At 40.8% G+C, this 25,441-nt stretch overlaps 2 protein-coding genes across 2 annotated transcripts; both read right to left on the minus strand.

The window, feature by feature from the left end:
- Positions 1 to 1,891: 1,891 nt before the first annotated feature.
- On the minus strand, positions 1,892 to 13,325 carry LOC145447705 (uncharacterized). The gene is made up of 16 exons (XM_080325955.1): positions 8,922 to 13,325; positions 8,382 to 8,553; positions 7,488 to 7,635; positions 7,324 to 7,425; positions 7,132 to 7,264; positions 6,756 to 6,857; positions 6,597 to 6,691; positions 6,312 to 6,535; positions 5,601 to 5,732; positions 5,455 to 5,538; positions 5,277 to 5,390; positions 5,095 to 5,215; positions 4,819 to 5,000; positions 4,679 to 4,750; positions 4,029 to 4,093; positions 1,892 to 3,967 (listed from the first exon to the last, which is right to left on the minus strand). The coding sequence occupies exons 1-16, from the start codon at positions 9,049 to 9,051 to the stop codon at positions 2,568 to 2,570; spliced, it is 3,276 nt and encodes a 1,091-aa protein (XP_080182081.1). The 5' UTR covers positions 9,052 to 13,325; the 3' UTR covers positions 1,892 to 2,567.
- Positions 13,326 to 17,688: 4,363 nt separating this feature from the next.
- On the minus strand, positions 17,689 to 24,996 carry LOC145447706 (ornithine decarboxylase-like). Its single transcript, XM_080325956.1, has 11 exons — positions 24,955 to 24,996; positions 24,774 to 24,874; positions 23,692 to 23,865; positions 21,763 to 21,935; positions 21,107 to 21,241; positions 20,814 to 20,979; positions 20,287 to 20,425; positions 18,742 to 18,863; positions 18,559 to 18,673; positions 18,092 to 18,179; positions 17,689 to 18,026 (listed from the first exon to the last, which is right to left on the minus strand). Exons 2-11 carry the CDS (start codon positions 24,840 to 24,842, stop codon positions 17,963 to 17,965), a joined length of 1,245 nt encoding a protein of 414 aa, XP_080182082.1. The 5' UTR covers positions 24,843 to 24,874; positions 24,955 to 24,996; the 3' UTR covers positions 17,689 to 17,962.
- Between the last annotated feature and the right edge of the window lie 445 nt (positions 24,997 to 25,441).

Consider the following 25,441-nt stretch of genomic DNA (forward strand, 5'->3'; position numbering starts at 1 on the left):
ACCGGACCACGACTGACCTATCGATCTCGCTTCCCATGACATGCCGCCCTATTTCTTGTCGCATTCTTTTTCTATACTATCTTCTTTACTTTCATTCAGTGTGCATGGCTCCTCTTTACATCGCCTAGGCCAAGGTGGGTGTCAGATTCCATAGACTACTCCTTGTCGCTTCGACATCTTCCTGTCTTTTCATTGTATCGCATTTTTTGTGGTGTATTGAACTGATAAAATTGCTAATAAACCAATGATGATGATGATGATGATGATCACGTTATATGCTTCGAGTCGAGTCGAGTAATCGAGTATAGCTCACTGTGACGTCATAACAGAATATAATATGTCAAAGTTCAAATATACCGTTTGTGACACCACAAAGAATATAATGCCGGTTATCCATCTCATAAATGATACTTTGGTATTTTTTCGACCATGCCGATTTCATTCCACTTGGTGACAATGCAGTGGGATAATCATAACTTGGGAAATATGCTACTTCCAGTAGTAACCCTTTTAGCTTTGTACTATATATTTCGTATGCTACGATCCGCCTATCAAGGTTTCAAGGCCTCAACAGTGAAAATGAGTATCGAAACTATAATTCGTTGATAAATCAACTTTCAGTGGCGAGAAGCGTACAATTTCAGTACTCCAAAAATCGTCTTTCACTACTCGGCTCGATTCAGATTCGAGAACTCGAATCATTGTGCCCAACCCTAGGCTCTCGATAAGTGCGTTACGGGCTCAGATGCCGTGTGAACCCCGACGGACGTGAGAGGCTCTTTCAAATGAATGATATGGCAATTACTATTAGCACCATAGCACGATCTAGCGTGGAAATTAATCCGTCCAAAATCCTCCAATCCAGTTTTCTCAAATCCATGCTCATCTCTAATCAGGGACGATTGAGCAATGAGCATCGATGGCGATCAATTTAACCCCGAGTGAACCGAGCCGTGTACGTAAAGCAATACCTAACGAAAGAGACGCCGACGTGTTTGAAAAATTGCTAATGAATGAACTTGAACAGTGTTCATTGAACAGGCATTGTGACACGGAGTAGAAGCGAGGCCGTTGTGTCGAAATTATCTTTCAATCTCACAATGAGCGCTAATTGTTCTATATTTGTTTTGTGTTTATTCTAGGCTTACCATATTTTGGAAATCTAAAAAGAGGACACTTTTTCAGAAATTTGCAACTTGCAAAACCGGAGTAGAATTACCGGTGAATTTTTCCCACTTTGCGATCGGTTGACTAAAAAAAAAAAGGTCATCTTTTTCGCTCAGAGCTCAAAATACCGTTTTTCTCTCTACATTGCCAGATGGATGACTAAAAAAACTTTTCGCTCAGGGCTAAAATCACCGTTTTTCAGTCCGAAATACCCGCCGGAGCGTCACTTCTGTGCTAATTTGCGGCATATCACTCGCAATTTGCTCTAAATCGGACCTAAATTTTCAAAAAAGAGGACAAATCCTCTTAAAAGAGGACGTATGGTAAGCCTAGTTTATTCGTATTTGAACCTATGCGAGAGTTCTAGTGTTTCGATGTGAGGGATAATTGAGGAAGGAGGTACGAAGTCATATGCTCAGAAGGGGCTCCAAGGCAACTGGAATAACACGACGCTAAAATATTTGCCTGCTATGGGACTGCATGCCAAAGAAGAATTGCTTGCCGCTTGTAGGGCTAGCAAATTGCTAAATGCTGGCGACACACTTTGCTTTGTGTTGCACGACCGCACTGCTATACTAACGGTCTCTCTCTAAATATTATCATAACAGACTGATAGCTCTATCGTCGTGAAAATTTACATACTTTTACGGCTGCTGACTAGCTGGTGCTGACGTACCTTAGCTTGCACACTAGTTCCTCGAAGTGAAAATACACTGCTGCAATATTATTTTTCAAAAATTATATTGTAGTGTTTATTTTGCAAATAAGAGGAAATTAAAAATATAGCAAAATATGAAATCAATAGGGCCTGTGATTACTGCGATGCTTTTTGTTCCTTATTGTTAATAGTGTAGTTCAAAGGCAAGAACTAGACATCTTTAATACTGCTATATGTTCATTCTTCAACCATATCCCTTATATCCAGCTAAATGAGGATGAGGTAGGCTTGGCAACCCCTTATTGAAAAACAATTTAGATGTAACAGGAATCTATGCACAGCATGGAGACCTTACTGAGGGTTATCTGACAACTAGCATCCGATCATAGTACGAAAATAGTAGCATGGCAGGAATCGGTGTGTTGACTGTAAGTTGAACCTCACTTTTTCATACATATCAGGCAGTGATACGAGTGTACGACTGCCCAGTGTAACGGTGATTAGAAATGTCAAAGATAAAAACAAAAACTATCAACACTCCCAATAACTATCACAGTGTTAAAATAAGACGAGACAAGACGGCATGTCAAATCACATTATGCACCGACAACTGCAACTCGACAAAATAAAATGGTGGAAGAGAAGTACACAAGGAACTTGAAAAATAGATACTACACAAATAGATTCTAAGATAATATATAATAACGAACGTAACAAATAGGTGCAGACTGGACTCGTGATCTCAATGAGATTTCTTCGCATAAAAAAATGTCATAGAGATCGATCCCTCAGTTCTCCTTATTTTGAACGGAGTCCGTTTAGAAACGTGAGGAGACAATCGATTGCCCCTTCTGGAAGTTTTTGTGAAAGTCGTCCTCGCGACCGTCGAGTTCTGCGGGCAGTCCATTTTGAAGAACTGCGAGAAACTTTTCGGATCGTCGAAACTGACGACTTGTCGCCTCACTTGAAATACACCGCCCGCCTGCTGACCGCGTTTGACGAGTTTGTCCCAAATATCTTTCCGCATTTCCTGCCTTTTCGTCGTAGCGAATTTGCATCGTTTAGGTAAGCTAACTATTTCGTTTCCGTTCGAGACAGGGCCGTGTCTGTTCCGGCTACGACGGTGCGTTTTAGCCCACTTGTACACTTCATCGGTACATTTTCGGACCCTCTTCATTTTTCTAAACGCCGAATCAAAGAGTTTTTCGATCTCGGACGCGAGCGTGCTGCATCTGACCGGTTTGTAGTAAAAATTGATTTTGACTTTTTGCGATTCCGGACTGTAGTCAATCAAAAACGGAGTGGCATTGGTGACCATCAACTCCAAATGACCCTCGATACTCTCGCCAGACGGCCCCGTCGCGTTGACGGATTTCCACAGCGGGTCGGGCTGGTCACTTTGAGACGCCGAGCCGTGAAGGTATCCTGTGTCGTTTACGTGTCGAAAAAAAGCTCTGGGATCGACCGCGTATCCCGCGAATTTGCACCGCATTCGTCGGCATTCCTTAGACACAGAGTCTTGGCATTTTCCCAGCCCCGGCAAAGGCACGCACGCCGACGAAGCCTTTTTGTGGGCCGCCGCGTTGCCGTTTTTAAATTCCAAACATTCCCCGGAGAAGTTTTCGATCAATTTCTTGAGAGGATCCCACAGCACGGGAAGTAAAGGCAAACTAAAACTCGCTTTTACGTTGCACGCGCTCTCATCGTTCCAACACTTTGGCTCAAACCGATGGGTCATTTTCTTCAGCGCCGTCGAGTGCCAAAGGTCCATCTCTCGGAGTAACAGCGGGTAAACGTGTACCAGACGGCCGACAGCTGGCGTCGGCAGGCAGTATTCCTGTCTGTGATTCTCCAGCACGAGTCTGATAGTGTCGGGGACGGTTTCTCTCAGCTGAGCGGTCATCGCCCGCATCTGTCCTTCGCTTAAAACGTGCGAGATGTCTTGAAAATTTCGCTCCAAAGACGCGGTCGACGACGAGACTATTCCGTCGAGGGTCAAGCCGTTGGAGGGCGGGTTATCGAGAGTTTGATCTAGGATATCCGGCGGCACGGCTCTTACTCCGTCTGCTCCGTTGCTGTCACGATCTATGTCTTTATTTCTTCCGCTTCTATCACAGTCACGGTTCCAAGCCACAACCATTCCTGTACATTAAAATAAGAGTCAGCGACAAAAATAATACTCTACCTATCTCATCTACTTCACCTCTTGCTTTGCACGTATCTGGTATCGGAAACGTTTCGTCGCTTATCGGCGATAGTAGCCTGTTCCTGTAAATTCAAGACGCAGTGTGAATATCGGTGGACAATATCAAATGGAATTGTATCAAGCATCTTAAGCTGTACGCGACTAATCCGAAAACATCCATAGATCAGCGTACACATAGCCAGAGGCGGTTAATAACAAAGTACTTCTACTTTTTAGCAATACTCAAGTAGGTTGCGCCTACTTGCACCAATTTCACTTCTAATTGAACAGTTTTCGTGGCAAAACTACTTTAACAATTTGGATTGCGCAAAGCGCACGGTAGTTTTACGATATGCTTGCATATTGATTATGAGTGAGAATGTCACGCACCTACATCTAGTAGCGGTGTCATCATGGTGATTTTTCCATTGGCCGCGAAAACGCATCGTGCAATTTTTAAGTAGCCACTTCCAACTAACTACTAAAGGTATATCTGGCCCATCGATTAAATCTACTGTAACTACTTTTTAAGTACTTTCAGATCTTCTATTTGTGCTTCTACTTGGTAGTATTGGCATCTTTCGTTGGAATTGCTACTTCTACATGTAACTGAGTAGAAATTTTACTGTGTTGGCGATCAAGAAATTGCGCCGTGTTTTTACACTTACTCATTTCCATGTCTTTCAATGCACGCGCCTTCTACATCTATCCAGCCGCAGTCCGGATCCACTGAGCAGCATCTGCCAGGAAAAACGGAACATGATTCCCGCGCTTTTTCCGAAAAGCCAGTTATCCAAAGACTACTCACTCTCTTGCTTTGTACGCGTTGCATCGCGCGATCGGCATTTGGACCACCCGGTCCGTGAAGGCCGCAAACACCGAAGGCCTGGTGTGCTCCTGTTTGGAGACGTGAAGGGATCTTATGCTGCACTCGGAACATTCCCGCTCGTTCGCGACGTCGATGCTCTCGACCAGCACCGTTTTCCACTCCTGTGAATAGGAAAATGAGTTATATACCGAAAACAAACAATTGGGAGCAGAAATCAAACATGGATCAACATTTGTGTAACGGGACGCAACTCACGTCGGGACTGACGATCATATTTCTTATCCGCAAAACTTTCCCTTCCTCTGATCCGACGTAGAGCATTATTTTTCTTTCTCCCCCGCCGTTATAGTCCACAGTGATCTGAGTAGCACGGAAGCTAGAGAGATACGGAGTATGATTAATACAGCAGCGGAGACCTTGAAGTCACGAGAACTCACTTGCTTGTGACATATAGCGGCTGATTGAATTTGGGCTCGGCGTTGTCATATAAAAGGTAGAATTTCTTTGCAGTATTTTCCGTTTCCGGGTTTCTCATATGGTCACTGTCGCACCTACAAAGACATATCCATTACTGAATAAGCTGTGTTCCGTCATTGGCAGCAAACCGGTACTCACGTTCGTGCTCGTGGAACCATGTCAGAATCGATGGGATATGATCGGGTGATCGTTCTTTCACTTTCCGGCACCGTTACAGGGTATCTGTTGAAAGAGAATCCCGGTAAAATAGCTGTGGGAGATTGCATCATTAAAAGCTCCGTTACCTTTGCTTGCTATGGACCATTGCTGGAATAATTATGTCGTACGTGTCCAAAAAGCGTCCCTCATCGAACACTCTGGCTATGTCGTTGATTGAATAGGCACATATAGACGACAAGGACGCATCGCTCCATTCCCTGTGATGAAATAATTTGGTTAATTACAAAGCTTACACGAAACGATACAGTGTGATGCAGAACAGGGTATGCAAACTGTGACCCGGTGAGAAAATTTGTACGATCCCGGAAAAACTGCTAATTTTGAATACCGAGTACTGGAGACTAGTCTAATTCAGCTTGGTCCGGTACGTTTGAGCTATACTCAAGCTGGCTAAGAGGAAGACCAAAATAATGCTAAAATACACGTATGGTGACTTTGCACAATGCACATCTATAACGTGACGAAATTTATGCGGTAACCTGAAATTTTGCACAAGATGCGGTTTACTTTCAGGTATTCAAAATTCTTTTGTGTAGTCTAAAACACGAATTTTTTTGACATGTTTGGCTATTACAAATTTCTAATGAGTTGGTCGACTCGAAATCATCTGTGCGGCCCCAGCAGTAGCACAACTTACATCATATCGGCCAGCTTATCAAACAGGTTGCGTACTGCCATATACGGCAGATCCGCCAATTCAAATCTATTGTTGTGGCTGCTGCAACATCTCTAGTTGTTTTTGTGTGGCATGTTAAAGACTACTGTACTAAACTCACCAAGGGGATGTGAACGTTGCAAAGATAACATTGTCTAGATTTCCCGATTGGTCCGGAATCGACACGATATCCGACACAGAAGTCAAGTTGTTGAAAATGTTTTGTTCCCGTCCTTTTTTGTAACACGTAAGTCTTGCTTTCATGAATGTTGACCAGCGACGGTACAGAGAATGGTGCCCTCCTGGGTCATTCTTACATACTCTAGCAACGCGGGCGTACGTTTCCTGCGAAAAGTTTCCGGTATAGTAAACAGAAGCAATTTTGCATCAGAAAACATTTTCTTACTTCTTGGTTATCCAAGGACTCTCTTTCATCACTAGTTTCGCGGAAGAATAAGTAAAGATACTCCTTAAATTCAATAATCTTCAGGAATGTCGAATCTGCAATGAAATGATATGGCTGATAGTGATGGATTCAAGTCTTAACAACAGTATCCGGAATTACCTTTTAACCATGAATCCATACTTGTTAAAATGGGACCACCGTCTCTCATAATAAGGCTTCTGTCGTTCCTTCTTAGCGCTGTGAAGATCTGATAGCCGGCGTCTAAAAGAAGGTGCCACATTATATTCATGGTCATTTCAAACCAGTTGTTGAGATATAAATAGATATAAATTGTAATTGGAGAATATACTATCTATCAGAAATTGAAATTATGTATTGGCCCCTGAATTTTTGCTACATTTACTGAGACAGCATTACGGTAATATGCGCGTATTATTATCGCATAAAAAAATGAAAGTTTTATGTAAATGTATGCGTGTTTTATAAGCATTTGTATTACTATTTGTACAACTATCAAAGTGAACAATTTACTAACTTGTTTCTGAATAGAGAGAAACACTTCCGGCTGTCGGATGGGGTGACACTGGACATGGCCCTGTACATGGCATTTGTCCAACAGTCGGCGAGTTTTCATCATCAATATGATAGACATCAGAAAAGTTCTCAATCTGAAGAAATAAACCATTTTTGGTACAACTTCTACCAATAATAATAAGTAGTTACTTACTGAATAATATCTGCATGCAGGTGAAAATGCGTTCGTACCGCACACTAGAAGTAAGTTGTTATCCATGAGTTCAATAAACTGAATGTAGTTTTCACAAAGATTCTGTAACGAGGATAGTAAATTCAATATTATGAAACACTCAAGTACAATAACCAAATACATACCGAGTCTCGATTTGGAACACTCATACATTCTTTCCTGTTGTCCACCGCCTTCCATGTTAAAATCTTTTTGTATGTCAGCGATTCTGGGACATGATCTATCTCCAAGTCTTCGTTATCCAACACGCCACTCACCATGTAAACATGATCTCTGCAATTTTTGTTTCATATTCATCGCTCGGTTTCAAACGGAAGAAGTTCAAGGCCGCATTTAAAAAGAGGCTTTGTTCAAATATGTCAAGTTTCAACATGTCATGCTTGGACGAGCACTACTCATTTGCTTTAATGACCCTCACAGTCTCTTGACTGGAACTTGTAAGGTGCCGAGATGGGCAGACTTCAAGGTGTACATAATTCCTAACTATTGTGAATGGCATCGTTGTGGATTCAAGAAGTTGGATGAAGTGCGCATAAGCTAGTCTTGAACGTATAAACTTTATATAATATGAGAAGTTTCCAATTATGATTATATATTATGACAGTAAAAACTTTTCCAAAATAAGAATAAAACAATTAGATTTCCTGTGATTGTAGGCATGATCCTCATCATGAAGTCACTAAAAACGTATTCGCGCTTTGATGTATTAGCACATGAAGCAAATATAACCAGAAACTGTTTTGGTTGAACAGGAAGTATTTGACCCATATCTGGTGTAGCGTAAATCCTCGAAGTGACGTTTAGAGGTTTTGAAGGTGAATCCTTTGAAGTTATCATTATGTGACCACTTGAGCTGAAAGTATCATTTCAAACCAAACTCTTCGAAGTCAGATACAACAGTTTATTTTATGACATCATATTGACATAAATAAGAAGATGCGACCATAAAATCGTTCCAGATTATTCTCTCAAACAATGAGCATACTGTAATTTATAAATATACAGAAAAGCACACTTACTTTCCGCCGATTAGTAAAATGTCCGTCTCATTTCCCCAGCGATACAAGAACTTGAAAGTTTGAAATGATAATGTATTCCTGTCGGGGCTAACACTGCGGCTGAAACTACGACCAGATGCAGGTGGAGTGTCAGGCTCAGGGTTGAAGTGCTTAAATCCGGGGCCGATAGAACCTGAAAAGATTTCATGTTGTGCATTCCAACTCGGCAATGATTACAAAGCAATTATTTGTATTGGGTAGCATTGTATTGATTGAAGTTTCCTATTTGAGCGTTCTTAATGGCTGGCGACTGCTATTCAATATGACACCGTTCCATTTACTAGTACACATCAAGAAAATGATTCACCTTTGTAGTAGTTTTTTTTTCAAATATTTGATCACAATCAGACAACTTTAGTAGACACATCAGAACAAAGGCTGAATAAATTCTCCCGAATTCCTTAACATACAGTTAGCTTTTAAACTTATCATTCATGTTTTGTGATTTTCAAGTGTATCCCCATCTATAATTACACACTGAAATGTGTGATTGTCACTTACCGTCTGTGTATATGAGCGGTCTTTTGTTGCCCTCTGCAGCGCACAGCATATAAGATCCCAGTAAAGATGTCACACTGATGCATATTAAGAGTGTCCTTGTCATTTTAATCTTCGATATCACAGGTATCATCCAGCCACTTGTCAATAAATATCTTTAAATAATTTTAATTCGGCTCGTTCAAATGCAGAAGGGATATTATTGCATTTCGTGTAAAAATCCCGTTTTCTTTGCTGGTCTTTATGCGACTGGTGCAGTCTTTTCAGAAGTGTCTCCGTTGTTAGCTCCAAAGGTGATTATTGCATTCGCTGTTGTCTTGGTCTCTTTCAGTAATCTCTTTATGATGCTTTTCCCTTACAAGTTATATCATTTACATAACTGCATGAGAAAATGATTTACCCGCTCAATTAGCCAATGATAGCATGTGAAGCAATAAAATTTCAACCTCCGGATTTTAATGTGAGAGAGTGGGAATGATGTAATTCGTTGATCAAGTGCGGTCTTGTACATGACATAATTATTACACCAACACAAGTATTTGATGAGAACATTATTCCGCTTATTCGGTTACTTTTTATTACTTGTTGCATCCTCCGAACAGAGTAATGAGCATGTAACATGTAACCTAACATGTTTCACAAGCCGTCTCCAATCTTTATCTTGGGAGTATCGTAAAACAGCAACATGACTAAGACCATGAAGTCATACATTAAAAATGTATCCTACGTTACTGCCCTTGTTAGATATTTTAGGCTTATGGGTAATCTGTGTCTGTTCAAACGTACCCACTCCACTGGAGCTACTGCAATATCTCGTAATGCCTAGCGATTTCACTTATGATTAGTCGTACGATAAAAATTTATGAAAACTCCAGGTAAAGCTATTCTATTTATGTATGCTGATAGAAATCTTTTAGTGTTTAATGAAAGAATTTGGTAAGACAATACCTTAGATGCCTGCAAGGTATGATGAAAGTCTCTTGCTGAGGATAACCAGTTAAGATAAACAACGCAAGGCACAAGCTTCATACTATAATACATCGGAGAATATCAAAATTTGCAGTTTTAATGTCTATTGGAAACTCCCTATGATGTTCAAATCCCATCATCGAGCAAAATTTCTGTTAAGTATTCTGTTTTTTCAAATGAAATTTTTATCCTTGCTTTATCGATTAAAAATCTGATTTGTGCTAATTCTTATTGTCTCAAATGGGATTTTCTTGAGCTGTAAAGCTTGTCAGAAATTCTCTGTGATGTTATAAGCAAGTATTTCCTGCGCAAGTATTGATAGGAATTTTAATCCTGTAACAGGTAAACTATTTCTCTCAGTCCTAGAGCGACTTAAAACGCCAGTGCTTAGGCGCAAAATTGCTTTTTTTTTCTCATTCAGGAAGCTCTTCCTATAAGAATGAAACTTCTGTATGGCATGGTATTATGGATTATCTCGATTTCAATTCCCAGAAATTACAAATCGCTAATACCACGGTTGTAATAGTGAGGGGTATAATTAATGTAATATGAAATCTGAATAATGGAAAGAAATCACACCAATCTTTGTACCTCCATTAATTCTTACCGGTAGTTCTACCAATACAATATGCTTATGTGGTGGATTGATGTATGGTAGCGGTATTATTTTCGTAGGACAACAGGAAAATCATTTTGCCCAGCTAGTTCAAAGATCAATTAAAATCCATTTCCTTTGATCTCAAATGAAGAACCAAATGGGCAAGTAGTTGGAGGAGCCCCTTTGAAGATGTTCTAGAAGTGGCTTGGCCATTCCTTATTTCTGCAGCTGTACCTACATACATTAACTCTTGTTATGTTTATCCAACAAAGTACAACCCTTACTTCCACACATTCATGGAAAGTAAGGAGTATTAGTGGCTTGGATGTAGGTTTACATGGTGATTAATCCCACTTGGTGAAAGCAGACAAGAATCTATTCTACAGCTACACCATAGGCCTGTCATGTTGTGGAATATTAAATTTCCTCAATCCCATCTGCCATACTTTGATTGTCTCCTGGGAAATGAATTATTTCCATATGAAGTTATGAGCTCACCAATGCCTGAATATCTTTCAAAATGTCAATCATCTACAAAAGGATGTTTATTATAACCTATCTGAACACACTTCTATCACCATTGGTCTGTTACCTGGCTATACCGAGAAACATGTGGTCAATTACAGGTATTGTGACAGGCTTACCAATATACACAAAGACACAGGAAGTGAATTGACGTAGAAGACTAAGATTTAGTTGCAACCCCTTTTTCAACACAATGTAAAATACCTTTCTATAGCAAAAACCGTAAGTGTCAGAATCATGAATAGGAATTCTTTAGCCATTGAAATTCAGTTGACTCAAATTTCAAATAATATCAGGACATGACTTGGAAAGCTTAGTCTGGGTCTATGGTCTAAATGCCTGCAATTGTACTGCAAAACGTTCTTGAAATGACTTTTGAGCCAGCAACTACCTAATTAATCGCATTTCTGCTGGCAGTTCTAGTTAGGGTCCGTCCACTTATTACAAAACATATCGACTGCAAGACTACCGCACATTAATGAGGATAGTACATTGAACGCTCTCTTATTTGAGATTTCATTCCACGCTGGTGACGTCATGTTTTGTGATACAATACTTGATACACAATGTTCTTTCCAATTCTCTGCTAGTAGCTGACGATTACCCTTGACGAGTGTCAGCCGAAAATATTTGGTTCATTTCAATATGAATGTACTATTCAATTATGGTAATGTGTAAAAATCCGCCAACGTCTTGTCCATAGAAATGAGGCATCTAAAAGTTTTATGAACTTCCCTCATATGTACCTAAAGTTACACAGAAGATACATATCCGGTCGCGTGGTTATTACGAATTTATGAAGCTACAATGCTTGCTGACCTAGAGTTCTAGTCGAAGCACTACGTTCACTGCGGGAAAATTTGTTACTCTTCGTTACGCATGCTCCAAGACTTCATGTCTATTTATGGCTGGTAACAAAGCTCACATGCTTCCTAAACATCAACATTTTGGCGATACACTGTGACTCCAACATCGAAGAACTGCGCGATATATGGTCTCTGAATTTCCGCGTCCCGGCGGCAACGGCAACAGCCTACTTACGGCCGACTCAATCGCCGAACGCGTCTATTACTGAACGCGAAATCGAGAGAAATCGAGCCGGAAAAGTTAATGTAAGAATGAGATAATAACGCTTGAGGCGATACGTCATTTGCAATCCGTTTTTGACGATGTAGACCGGAACTTGTTATTAAGGGCTAGGAAATGCATAAGAATTCTTCTATTATTGCGGGCGCTATCGAAACTATGTAAACCGTGATTCGGAATAATCAAATGTCGAGTATTATTATCAACGACTACTACTGCTAAGTCGTATTACTATTAACTTCTCATATATATTTGATTGAAATGTAAAATAAGAACTTGTAATAGGCCCTATGGACTATGGTTGTTTATCTGTGAATATTCGCATTTATACTCGCTACGAGCCGCGGCTTTCGTGAATATGTTAACGCTACTTTGCTGCGTTCTCTTTTATCGAAGATATGTATGAGTAATCCGGAATGTACTTTTAAATCTGATGCTGTCCAGCGATAGTGTTTTAAACCAATCAAAGAACTAGTTGCGCCGTTTCGCGTAATTCCTAGCTTCGCCCTTTCCACGCATCATCACTGGCCTATTAATTATCCTGTTTCAAAGCAAATTTGCGAAGAGCAATGCCGATGGGTCATACGGGGTGCTCGGGTTTGTGAGAAGAATAACAGTTTCAGGCCTGATCATGTATCGAAAGCTGAAACACTCGAAATCCCCTTTCCATAATAATATAACTATGTTTTAAAAATGCATTCATATTACGCGTGTCATATTTGGTCATATTTCAGTCAACATCCGTTGAACCAGTGAGGTAATAGCTGAACCTGCCTTATTAAAGAAAGATAGACTTTCATATATAGCATGTTTACACCGCTGTGCCTCAGTTTGCACTGTCTGCAGTGAGCGAAAGTTAAACTTGATATCTCATTTTCCCTGATACCATGTTTTACCCAGTTTTGATGAAGCAACTATCCTCGCTTTAAACTCTAAATAGAAGGATTATAAGCTTATGGATTTATCGATCCTGCAATCTCTTTTGATTGATCGCCTGACTTCGTCTGATTAGTGAAGGAGTAAACCGCTAATCTAAGTATGGGAGATTCTAGATCGTAATTTAGGATTAATTCGCAGCTTTCAAGTGCAGCAGTCGTATGCTTATTGCACGGCCGGTATCAGCACTGATTGCGCTAATCCTTCTAGACAAGGAGTTCGAGAACCTTGACCCGCAGGGAATTCAATTCGACTAGCCATGTACTCTTCCTATCACACTTTTTATATGGTGTGTCGTCATCACCGCCAGTTTACGAGTGACGGGCGTCTCCGTCGCGGTTGGCCATATTGCATTGAATGTGTGTGACTCGCCGCTGGAATGGCTGACGTACTAATTTCCTAGTGCCGTGGGATTTTGGGATGTAATAGATCATTTGTAGTATTGTTTCCCTTCAAATGACCTTATTGGATGCTGGCAACATATACGTTGGTTTGGCGAAATGTCTTTTTGCGTAACAGAGAGGAAGTCGTACCAAGATGCAGGTTGACAGATTTAACTGGATTAGTCTGCTTATGGCGGGAGAAAGGAACAGCCTACTTTGATTTAAAATATCCCGGAACATGGACACTTTGGGAAAGATATGAATCGCACGGGGCAGTTACTCAAGATAGATATGCGTGCATATGAACCTCCGGTCTGGATGTTTTTTCTTTTATAAATATAGCCACGCGCTGTCAACTCTGTACCACGCAGTTCCCATCGCATATAATCAAGACGAAATCGTCAAATATATATCTGCACCTACGTTTATCGATTTATAGTATGGTATAAATTGGAAAGCGTTGAAACCATTTCCGATGCTTATTCGTGAAATCATTGCCACAATTGATTGCTGACGAAAGTCTTTGTAATTGTCATTGAAACCGCACATAGGAAGTTATCTGTCGGTATTTGTCGTTTGCAACGTGTAAAATCGGCCGTGTATGTGTTTGAGGTTGCTCGTCAGAAGTTTTAATATAGGCACGCGTGCTGTGTTGACACCCTCGTTTTCACTCTGGAGAAACTGCGCATTGAATATTATATTTTCCGAATCGTTGGTAGGCTAATTAATTTTGGATTGTCTGTATGATTTCTGCAAATGTAACTTTGAATGTTTGAGCTCGTCTCCACGCCTCGAAATGCATTGTATGTCATCGAAGTAGGAAAAAATATGACAAATTAATCTCGAAATTCATAGATTTTAATCTGGCGATCTCCTTGTGGGGTTAACTGAACTCTACAAGTTTATAATTTTTTCTTGCAATTGACGGCATTTTATGGGTGTTAAGTTGAAGTATGAATGCCATATTTTGGCTAACAGCTTTCTCTCAAGAGAAGTTTGCGAGGCTTCCAGCAGTACATCCTAGGAAACTTGAGATTTCGTATTGACAAAATCATGCATGAACTAATTTTATACTGATGTGCATAAACTATAGAAATTGCCAAGTATTATATGATCGAAGCGAAAGATCATCGCTCTACCAATCAAATATGTCGGACCTATAATGTATAATGTTGTACACATTTCAACTCGAAATACAAGCAATTTCTGCTGAATGAATACTGTAGTCAGCCCTCTACTTTACCGGACCTCGACCTGACATATCGATCTCGCCTACCGCCGCATGCAAACGCTACCTCATGTTGTCGCTTGTCCTTTTATATTAAATTATTGTACTTTTCATTCAGTGAGCAAGTGCGTGCCTCCTCTTTGCCTCGCCTAGGCCCAGGTGGCTGTCTGATCTCAAATACTACTCCAAGTCGTTTCGGGACCTTCCTATCTTTTCATCGGATGGCAGTCTTGTGGTGTTTTGAAACGAATTAATAATAAACCCTTCTGCATGAATCAGTGAATCATGTCCTTTAGATCGAGATACACTTCTACCGCCTATATCCAAGTGATAATATATATAGATATAACTTAGCATATGATTTTCGATCTTCGTACGCATGCATGTGAAATGCTACCTTATAAAATTTTCTGACGATCCCGTACTTGTTACTTATCATCTACCGATCACGTGATCGTAGTTGAAGCAGGCTTTGTCCTAGTGACTTAGAGATTTTCACATTGCATGTCACATTTTCCAAGTTATCTGCGTATAATCACAAGGAGACAAGTGAAAATTCGCTGTCCTTGACCACGCCTGTGACCTTGAGTTCAAGAGGCCTTGAAGCAGATTTCCTGTTGAAATGTGTTTTCAAATCTTACACTATACTGTGTGTTTGGGTGCCCTTACCAAATAGAGTTCAATGGGCAGTGTTGACAGAATCCAATACATGAAGTGTATTTTACCGACCGTGACCTCGGATTTGTGTGGTGCTTTGACTTGTAATCTTGCTTTATATTCACGCAAATGACGAAACTTATGACGGTTTATATTGCCATGAATGAAATATACCAGAAGCTATTTTGATGATCTTTGATCTTATACTGTAAAAGTGGTTCTGTCTGATCATGTTTTTCAAACAATTCACCGAGGCAGTTATATAGTGACTATACGAAGTTAGTCGCTGACTCGGAATGCGTTTTTTCCTGTAGACACGGGACTAAAATCCCTCGTTCGACATCCTTGGATATATACTTCTTCGGAAGGCGATGGCGGATATGTGTTTGTCATATGACGCAAATCGAAAAGGATTCACCAAGTCAATGATACGTAGTGCTGTTAATCTTGAATGAAACCGCGTACCGCGTCACATGCTCCGGAATGCCACTACCTAATGGAGCACACTTCGCGTGGTTCCACTTTCTATGCTCAAAAGTGTCCTTGTTTTGTGTTGTATGCCGATGGATGTCCGAAAACCATTGATCTTGAGGCTCGGATCGAGAGTTTGACCCGAGTGAGTCGCTCTGTCTAAATCAGCGAAACTATACGGCGTCTGTGAAGAGCCGAAACTTGAGACATATGGGACAAACACCTCGTCTCGTCACTGTTATATTTTGATAGCTGTCTGACTCGCCTGAACGACTTGTCGCGGTTATTTCCTTTTGATTACCCGCAATTCCCATCTTGTCGTGAGTTCATTTGGGGCTTGTTACACTTAGGTTTCCAGGTAACGTCGGCTTGCCATTATTTTTTTCTAGTTGTAGGTAGGGTACTGTCGGTCGTACTATTAAGATACTACACGGATTTCAGGATAAAGTGTTGCTACCTCGCGGTGCACAAATCTAAACTTCAAAACGTTCCCAGAGTCTTCTTGTTTGGTTACAAAAACCCATTGATGGGTTTAGTTCGATATGCGCAAGCGTACAGAACATATAACCACATCAAACTATATCAAAGGAGCTAGGCCACCCTTCAAACCTCCCTGTTGTCAGCCTAATTCGTATAGTTGTTTAGATTTTCAACATATACATTTTCACGGCTTGGGAGCATTTTAATTGCATTTCTGCATTGAAACACTTAGGTCCGACAACGTATGTGGATTTCAATAAATGAACATGGCAAATCTTTCCAAGTAAATGTATATTATACAGAGGGCATCGTCGATACATGGAATGAGCTATGTACGACGCAAGTCATATCGCGCCCAGACCGGGATGACTCTCAGATAAAATGATCTTGCTGGCACATGTTTTTATAGTCGGTTGCGCGTCCGCCCAACTGTCTATAAATGGTTTTGTGGCTGCCACCCACATCCATTGTTATTCTAATCATCCGAGGAATCGCTTTCGAATACCCAGTTCAAAAGCGCGAGCGTTTATATAAATCTCTACTCGTTATCCCACGGAGTTGACCTCGTAAAAGAGTTGATTGCTTGTCATCTGTGGACGGTGGGGTATATATTGCTTAAGTTAATTGCTCTCTTTCAATTTTACTGTAGGAAGTACGTGATGAGATAATTTACATGGATTATTGAACCTGGACAATGGACATCGATGAAGCCAGTAATGCGAGGGACGTGCCCAAAGCCAATCATTCTGTTTCTGTTCTGAAATGTGTCTCCACAAGCCCAAATAAATTTAATGTGCCAAAACAGAGCCCCGCGTAGAATCGCCGTTTCCATAACATTTTATTCCACAGATTCAGAAGTTTAACATATTCCGCTGAACAAGTACAATTACTGGACTGGTGAGAATTTAGCGCATACTTTCTTATTCTTTTACATCACGCATGAATGGCGCTGACGCAACGCAGCTTGTGTCGCTGAGGATGAATCATCAAAATGGCGATGCCGTCGTATTATTTGTTTTCTGCTTCAATATCCTCCTTATATTTTCTGGCCAATAGCATGCAGATTTCTGAGCTGATATTACCGGGATAGAATAATTGAAACTTCGAGTTCGCATTCTATTCATACATTCTTGGAACTCAGGATTTTATTTTTATGGGCGTAACTGCACTGGTATTCAGACTTATTATTTTGTATATCCAATCCATCGAAATCAATCCGAGATTTGGTTTTTAATGTTGTAGCCTATATGCAGTTCCCCACTCATCAGAGAGACGCCAGCGAAAATGTTTTAAAATCCATCTCTAAGTTTGGGCTTTAAAGCTTAAGTCGAAATCCGTTGTGAATTCATTCCGCATCAAGCATCAATCGATGTTCTAATCGGGTAATAAAATCCATTCGAAATCCGAATGAAAAGTAATAGAAATTCCAGGTCCAAGTTCAATTAAAAATTCACTTTAATTCAAGTCCGATCAAAATCTGTAATTCCGGCATTAAAAACCCAAATCCACTCTCATCTCTGCATCCCGTGCCTCTTCACGAATCGAACATGATGAATTGATTGATGGCGCCCCCATGCGTATGTATAGACGCTTTTTATAATTAAATACGCTCAAAATTACATGCTGTCCGGCATTTGTTTCGCTGGCTGTTGACGGGATCACCGGAAAGAAATTCACACGGAACATCCTATATAAGTGTTCCCTAAACATATCAAAAAGATTTCGAGGGTATCGCTGTGATGAGCTCCTGCAGTCTCTCTTCAGAAACGATGTCACTGTGTTCGAAAAACAGTTTTGATGGCACTGCGTACCTTAGGACGATTTAAGAACAACAACTTACCCATTTTCATTAGACACTACGTCGTAAAACAAGCCAGGCCCGAAGCCATTGAAATTGGACGCTATTGTGAAAGTGTACGATCCGCAATCTAATTGATGAATACACAGATACACGTTACACAAGCGATCAGTATTCCGTTGCGCGTGTCGCACCGGTCACAACGAAATCCAATAGTATTTTAAGGATCATAATGTGACATCGGGAATTACACGCTGGCGGTTTACATAATTAACGATAAACATGTTATCCGCGACCACCTGACCTCATCTGTTTACTCGCAATGTTAGCGAATCCACGGAATGAGTTGTTGGGTATCTACGGATAACGATGACGCCAAGAAGTATCCGTGTGTTTTACTCATCCGTTTGTTTTATTCATTACTATGTCGTGGAATATTAACTAACACAATATTTAAACAGCACGTATCGGAGCCACACAGATGTTTACGGGAAATTGCATTTGCTTACTTTTCCACATAATCCACTCTCCAATCTGCACTTCCGGGAGCGTTCTGTTGCAAATGATATCAAGACCTGAACAAGTCGGCCCGTCTATTCTGCATTCGCGTCGGTTGCGCGTTTTCTGAATTCGATGGCGCTGATAATCTTAACGTGGCTATACCGGGCGTACTATATACTGTCGTTTCCAACCTCGTATTGCAACACCTCTGGCTCGCATTCTCCGTCACCGCGTATGCCCAGCAGTTCCAGTCCAAGTCCTCCGAAGACACCATCGTTGACAGTGTAAGCTACTGGACCCCCGGATTCGCTCGCTGTAAATGAAGTACGATTGTAATAGCCCGCGACGGTGATCAAGATACGTTGGTTTGCTGTAATTGTCGTAAGTATTGTCGAAGTAGTAGTAAATAATCATAGGCAAGGATGGTGCCGTTCGTAAGAAGTCGCTAATATGTGACCTAATGAACTGTCACTACAGGATTTCACATAGTTACCTGGCGAAATTCGAATGTATCTGGGGTGTCTCAGTGCCCACAAGGACCCCGCATTTGCACGCAGTAATATCGGGATTCTAAGAGAGTTTCTTTGGGGCTAGGGTAACACTTACCCAAACACATCATTTCCAATCTTATCAGACATGGTTAAATCTGCTGCTGTACGGAAATACAGGCTAGGGCTGAGCACGCACAACAACGACCGAAATATATTGATGTGTCAAGCAAAATTCTCAAAAATCAGTGACATTTATGAGGTTGCAAGGCACTGCTTGGTTTCGTTTTGAATTTCCGTTCTTGCTATCACCGCGATGCAGCAATTGCAACATGTTAGCAAGTGTACAATTGTATATGCAAGGAATTTTGATTATGGATCGTTCGACTACAGGAAAATTCCGGTATTTCACAACAATCTTCTCCAGACAGTCCCTACTCTAATGGAACCTATGAATTATAATTATAATTATTACAGTTCGCATGCCGCATATAGCAACGCGAACCGACCGTCAGAACCATCCATAGTAACGCAATGATCAACTCATCAAAACTACGAAGTTAACAGCGGTTTGAACTCAAAAGGTATGTGATGTTATTCTATTGTCTCTCAACCGTTATGTTGTGGTTCCACGTGTCCATGGTGCTAATTCCTAACTACTAACTGGTGATTTGCATATTGTGGCGATAAACCTCTCGATGGCAGGCCACGTTTCAAAGTGCTATTAATGTTATATAACATATATTTCGATTGCAAGCTGTAATCATGCGATCCAATCCCCCAGCGGCTATCATTTTTCTCGTTTTAAGTCTGTGAAAGGATATTTCTGCTTTAATGTGGCGAGGATGTGTGATCGATGTCAATGATGTGTTTCGTCAAGTACAAATATACACGCCATATGTATGCTTCCAAGACTTCTTGCAAATATTCGTGGAAAATAGGCCATATCACTATTCCGCCTTAACATCTGTCAAAGCCGAACTGTACAATCACAACATATTCGCCATTTTATCATCTATGCAATACTGCGCATATTTGGTATTCCAGAATAAATTCTAAAACTGATACTTCAAATTAACGCAGTCAATAAAATCGTTTCATACGATTTCTTGCCGTCCAAAGACAATGTAATAAATTCACTTCCCACACACATACCGAAAATTGCAGGTTTTGAAATAGCGCGGATTCCAGTAACGAATTTGCTAATTAATCCGACGTAATACTGAGACGAGAATGACTTCCTCTCACCTCGTTTGGCAATTACGTTCGTTACCAATGTGAATACTGACGTCGCGAAGAACTTCCCAGGCTCTGCAATCACTTTCAAGTGGTTCTTCATTTCTTCTGAGAACATTGTATCCAAACCGTTGTTTATCGTATCCGCAAACTGCGATTGAATCACACACAAAAAAACGGAACTATGAATAAATCAATGCAATAATGAACCATACAATTACGAACGAAAGCGCGAGATCATAGATGCTCAAATTAGTAAATTTTGGCGATTGCTCTTATGAATATATATTTCTGACTGGGATTTAATGAGACAAATTTTACAGTGAGAAGTAAAATTGGTGATGCGAAATGTATACGAATACGTTGATTATATGCCAATAGAGTTTGCCACGGATCAGCTCTGTAGGTGGTTAGTAGTAATACCATATTTTATAGGAAGCCGAGACACATATTAGTATAATTTCAAACGAACACCAGTGGTTCGCGGAGTAATTATCAAGTGATATTTCGCAACTTCGCGCTGTATAATCCGAACGTACCTCTTGAAATGACACCAGCTGCTCTTTGATACCACGGAATCCGCCCCCGATGTCAAGTATACTAAACTCGAACCCGAGAGTCGCTCCGTAATCGAATAATGTCTTGGCGTCCTTCAACGCCCGTGTATATGCTGACTTGTCAAAACATCCACTGCCGACGTGAAAACTGTATGAATACAGATTCGGTTGATAAACTGTATCGCATCCAATTTACAGGAGAAATACCGGCCTACGACATGCGATTTTATGCACACAACGTTTGTGAATTCCAGTCAAATATGATCAAAACGCACCATATCCCAACTGTGTTCATCTCCAATTCCTTAGACAGCTTTATCAGACGCCTCGCCTCCGCCATGCCAGCTCCGAATCTCGAACTCAAGTCGATAGTTACCTGGGAGCTGAATGCTTTTATCCGTATCATGATTCTAAGGAAAATGAAGCTCTTCAATCCCAGTTAAAGGAGTCGTGCAAAATTTTCTGGCTGCTGCGACATACAATACTTTGGTGGAACAGCTCGCACTGTTTCTTTGCAACAAAATCCTTCATTAGGGGTACAATTCCAGCGAACAAACAACGCAGTTTTCTTTAATCTCGATCCATTCTCCCGATCATTGTTATCATCAACGGATGGAAGGAAACACAACTTAGCAAAAACGCGATACGAACTAACCAGTATAGAGTATGGCGAACGTACAGGCGATCATTAGAAAATGCCCATTATGTCAAGTTGAGTTTCTAATAAACTTGCGAGTTTCTCGCGTTTCATCTGTATCGGTTGCAATTGCAATTGACAAATCAACCGCGAAACTAAATCGGGGGTTCCCAGCCTGGGGTTTGTGATCCGTGCTATGGCCACGGCGATCCGTCAGTGGACTAGAATTAATAAAAAAACGAAATTGGGAATCGCTGATGGAATTAAAGGCATAGCTTTTATAGAAAAACCTACTCGCTGTTTGGATGATATTTTTTTATCTTTCGCAATTCCTCTTCGCCATCCGCAACGGTCAGATTGACGTTTGTCTTTCTTGCATGTTCCAAATGCGATATTTGTTTGTTCGTGTTTGACAAAACTATATCACGTGCATGTGCGCCTAGACTTAGAGCCAGGTCAATCTCGGACTGTGGATATAGAAATGCGTATACGTAAGTCGCTTTTAGACATTCAATTAGTATTACTCATGGAAACACAAGAGGCCATACCAATATGTAGCTGTAGGTAAAATGACGTTGAAGTAGGCTATACAATAAATAAATAAGCTACATAAAGTTGCATGAAACATAACGAGACCACGACAGAATTGTATTGGTATAGCTCATCGAGTACAGGGCCGTAACAGCACTTCGTCAGCCCCCCCCCCAAATGGCGATAAACCGAACTTCTGGGGGGCTTCGCCCCCCAGACCCACCTTAGGCTGTTCGCTGTTTACCGCTACTTATCTGCTAAATTGGGTGTCCGTTTAGTGAGTCAGCTTTTCTCGCCTAAACGCGCATAGCGCGAGAAATTTCTATACTTCGTTACTGAATCGGGAAATATGATCGGGAATTGCATATACATTGCTATCAATATTTATCCTCTCTGCACACGTAATCTGATTTACCGGTAGAGATGAGTGAGGTGTGTTTGAAAAGGTAGGACCCCTCCATAATAATTAAACATCTCCGGGTGTATAGGCTACCCGTTGGCAGGAACGAAACAGCCCCCCCCCCCCCAAAAAAAAAAAAACTTCCGAAACATCACGTTGTTCGCTTTTGCCACGAAATTATAGCTGTACAGTTGGGTGAGCCAGCGCGAAGCGCGATCGTTTTCGATAATTCGTGATAAAATCGGTCAATAAGATCGGGAATTGAATATATTTTGCTATCAATTTCTTGTCCTCTCTGCTCACGTAATCAGATTGACCGGTAGAGCTGATTGAGTTGTCTTTGAAACTGTAGAGCCCGTAAATAATAATTGAACATCTTCGGGCGGGCGGACCCTTTGGTATGAATTCGTTACATGATGTTATTTCGTGACCCCCTGTCTGCTACATCAAAAAATATAGAATCGCCCAAATGTACTAAACTGAAGGATCACACGATTTCAGATTGGTATTTATTCACTGGCATATAATTTTTTTCCTGTGGGGTGGTATTTGTCTCGTGAGGTTCAGATTGCCAAGACAGGAACATTCGGCGCCAGTCAATAAGGCGCCTATATGGACAATCAAACCTATATGTATTTTGCATATACGGCGAAGTTTTCGGTCAGCATGAGGGAAGTCCTTTACGGCCAAGGTTTTGTCGCTGCCGATCGTTCTGGCACACTTCTTGGAATCGCATGTTACATGGCCTAAAACTTTATATGTATTGGTGGTAATGGCTAACGCCGATATGCCCATTTCTACATATCTTGCGTATTTTTCTTGGGGTTAGAGTACCCAATAGTCGAGATATTCAGCGACTTGAATTCGCGCCAAGCGCGCAAAATTTTTGAAAAATCTGCATAAATTTTGACAAAATAATCTATAATTTATGCTAATTCACGAAATAACTTCGGGCCCCCTTCGAGCTCGCCCCCCCAATTGGGGCGTTTGGAGTGCGGCAGTTACGGCCCTGATTGAGTATAATTAGATAATGTCAATCAATGACCATCGACATATATGGAGTTACATATATACAATTACGTATATTACGCCACGTATTCACTGCGACATCACCAAGAAGAGATTTGCTGTTTCTCTTCGGTGCAATTTCGGTGCTCCTTTAATGGAGCTTTGATTTGGAAGAGGTATTTCTACATAATGATTACATATTGAACATGATACAATTCGACTGGCATATACGTTTGTTACACCTTTTCCTTTATGTTGATGGCGAATATTATTGATTGCCTGACCTGGGTGGCGCAGTCCAATCCGATCCCATCGAGTAGCAAGTATTTCACCAGGGTTGGATGCGGCGCAGCCTTCACGGCATAATACGGCCGTACACGTGGCATCAGCCTATTCCAAGTTTGCAGCTGCGCTGCGGCATCGCCAATATCGCAAATCCAAAACGAATCATCCCAATTCTGTAAATGATGTTAGAGCGCGCGATAGGTATTAACCAGGACTCGCCACTTGATTAATCAGTAATCGGTGTTCAAATTCCATACGGTATACAGTGTATCGGTAATTTACGATGGGAATTCGTAGATTGGATGGCGATGCTATTCAACTCAAAGCAAGAGCAGATTATGCTATAATATATTATATATTGGCCATGCCTAGCAATGTCGATTAGGTACCGACAAGCCAAAAGTACTTTTCTTTTCTAATATAGACCAAATTTGACTAGAGAACATGGAATAAAAAACAAAAACAATGAAACAAACCACGTGAGTAACCAACTATTATATGAAAGGATACAAATCCCTACTAAAGAATTCCAAATTCCTCGTTACTGACCCCGTGTGGCTATTGGAGTTATAAACATGCCAGACGAAAAATGGGTTATGCCAATGTGCATAAGGAAGGACGGAAATATTCGACAGGGAATGATTTATCCCCAAATCCACGAGGGAAAGAAGAGAGAAGGATAGTTGTCAGTAATTTCCATATACCTACAGTGTATCAAATGTGTCATCTCGCGGCCAACTTCGTTTGAAACCCTTCCTTCCATTATCAGCAACTACTGCATATCGAGAGTCAATGGAGTGTTTGCTTCTGTTTCAAGATGTCTTACGTAGCTATGGGAATGCGGGTGCTTATTTATGAATAGCGTGGTGGGATCATGATACTTTACGAACTGTACTTCAAAGGCCCACTAATTTACCGCATCGGCTTTGAAAGACGTTTGCATGTTTGTTTTATATACACACAATATTGGATTTTCCTGCACTACGAGTAAGATTGTTTTTATATTCTCAGACAAAAGAACTTTTGCCGCTGCAGCTTGATCAACGACGGTACGCTTGAATGACTATATCAGTTTACTGACCCGACGTCCGTGTGAAGACGATGCGAAATACCTTGCTGCTTCCGTGACTGATTCTGTACGTGTGACCATGTTGCTTTTCCCAGTATTGAATAGTCAGCAATCTATACGCAAGTTGAAATGTCTGTTACAAATTGTGACGCAATCCATAGCATAGTACCGCTAAGATGAAGGCTATTCTCACCTGTCAGGATCGTTCACGGAGTCGAACAATCTGCACCTCCACTCAGCGAGCTTTGTAAACAAGAATGTGAGTGATTCACCGAATCGAGTCGTTCTTGACTGATTCATTAGAATCGAATAAGGGTCAAACTTCTTCATCCATATGGACGCAGTAAGCATAAAGTTATGAAATATATCATCATTGGTTTATATGTAATCGGGTTCATCAATTTTGAGCAAATATGACTTGTTATTTCTAATAACAATCACAGATTAGAAACTAGGTCACGTCGTGATATTGTAGAAAGGTTTTATCGTAAGCACGTGCTTGACGCACTGAGCTATATAAACGGCAGTCAGCTAGCGTCTGTTCTTTTGTCATATTTTGTACCATCGGAGGGCGTCTTCGTATAACTAAGGTCTGTTGTCGTGCGACTATAGAGTATGACATATGTCATACTCTATAGTGCGACTCATAAACTGATCGGACACTGAACCAGTATAGGACA

The sequence above is a fragment of the Botryllus schlosseri genome, chromosome 10 (genome assembly GCF_051294905.1).
Source record: "Botryllus schlosseri isolate E-star chromosome 10, Bs_hap1, whole genome shotgun sequence".
NCBI lineage: Eukaryota > Metazoa > Chordata > Ascidiacea > Stolidobranchia > Styelidae > Botryllus > Botryllus schlosseri.

What these genes read in the sequence shown, in the direction of transcription:
- LOC145447706 (XM_080325956.1), bottom strand. Translation starts at nt 24,842, where the DNA reads ATGGTCACACGTACAGAATCAGTCACGGAAGCAGCAAGGTATTTCGCA. An exon ending in CGTCTTCACACGGACGTCGG is followed by an intron (nt 23,866 to 24,773) that starts GTCAGTAAACTG and finishes CATCATTTACAG; the next exon opens with AATTGGGATGATTCGTTTTG. An exon ending in AGCTGGTGTCATTTCAAGAG is followed by an intron (nt 20,426 to 20,813) that starts GTACGTTCGGAT and finishes ATTCAATCGCAG; the next exon opens with TTTGCGGATACGATAAACAA.
- LOC145447705 (XM_080325955.1), bottom strand. Translation starts at nt 9,051, where the DNA reads ATGATACCTGTGATATCGAAGATTAAAATGACAAGGACACTCTTAATA. An exon ending in AACGCGTACAAAGCAAGAGA is followed by an intron (nt 4,751 to 4,818) that starts GTGAGTAGTCTT and finishes TTTTCCTGGCAG; the next exon opens with ATGCTGCTCAGTGGATCCGG. An exon ending in ATTGAAAGACATGGAAATGA is followed by an intron (nt 4,094 to 4,678) that starts GTAAGTGTAAAA and finishes TTGAATTTACAG; the next exon opens with GAACAGGCTACTATCGCCGA.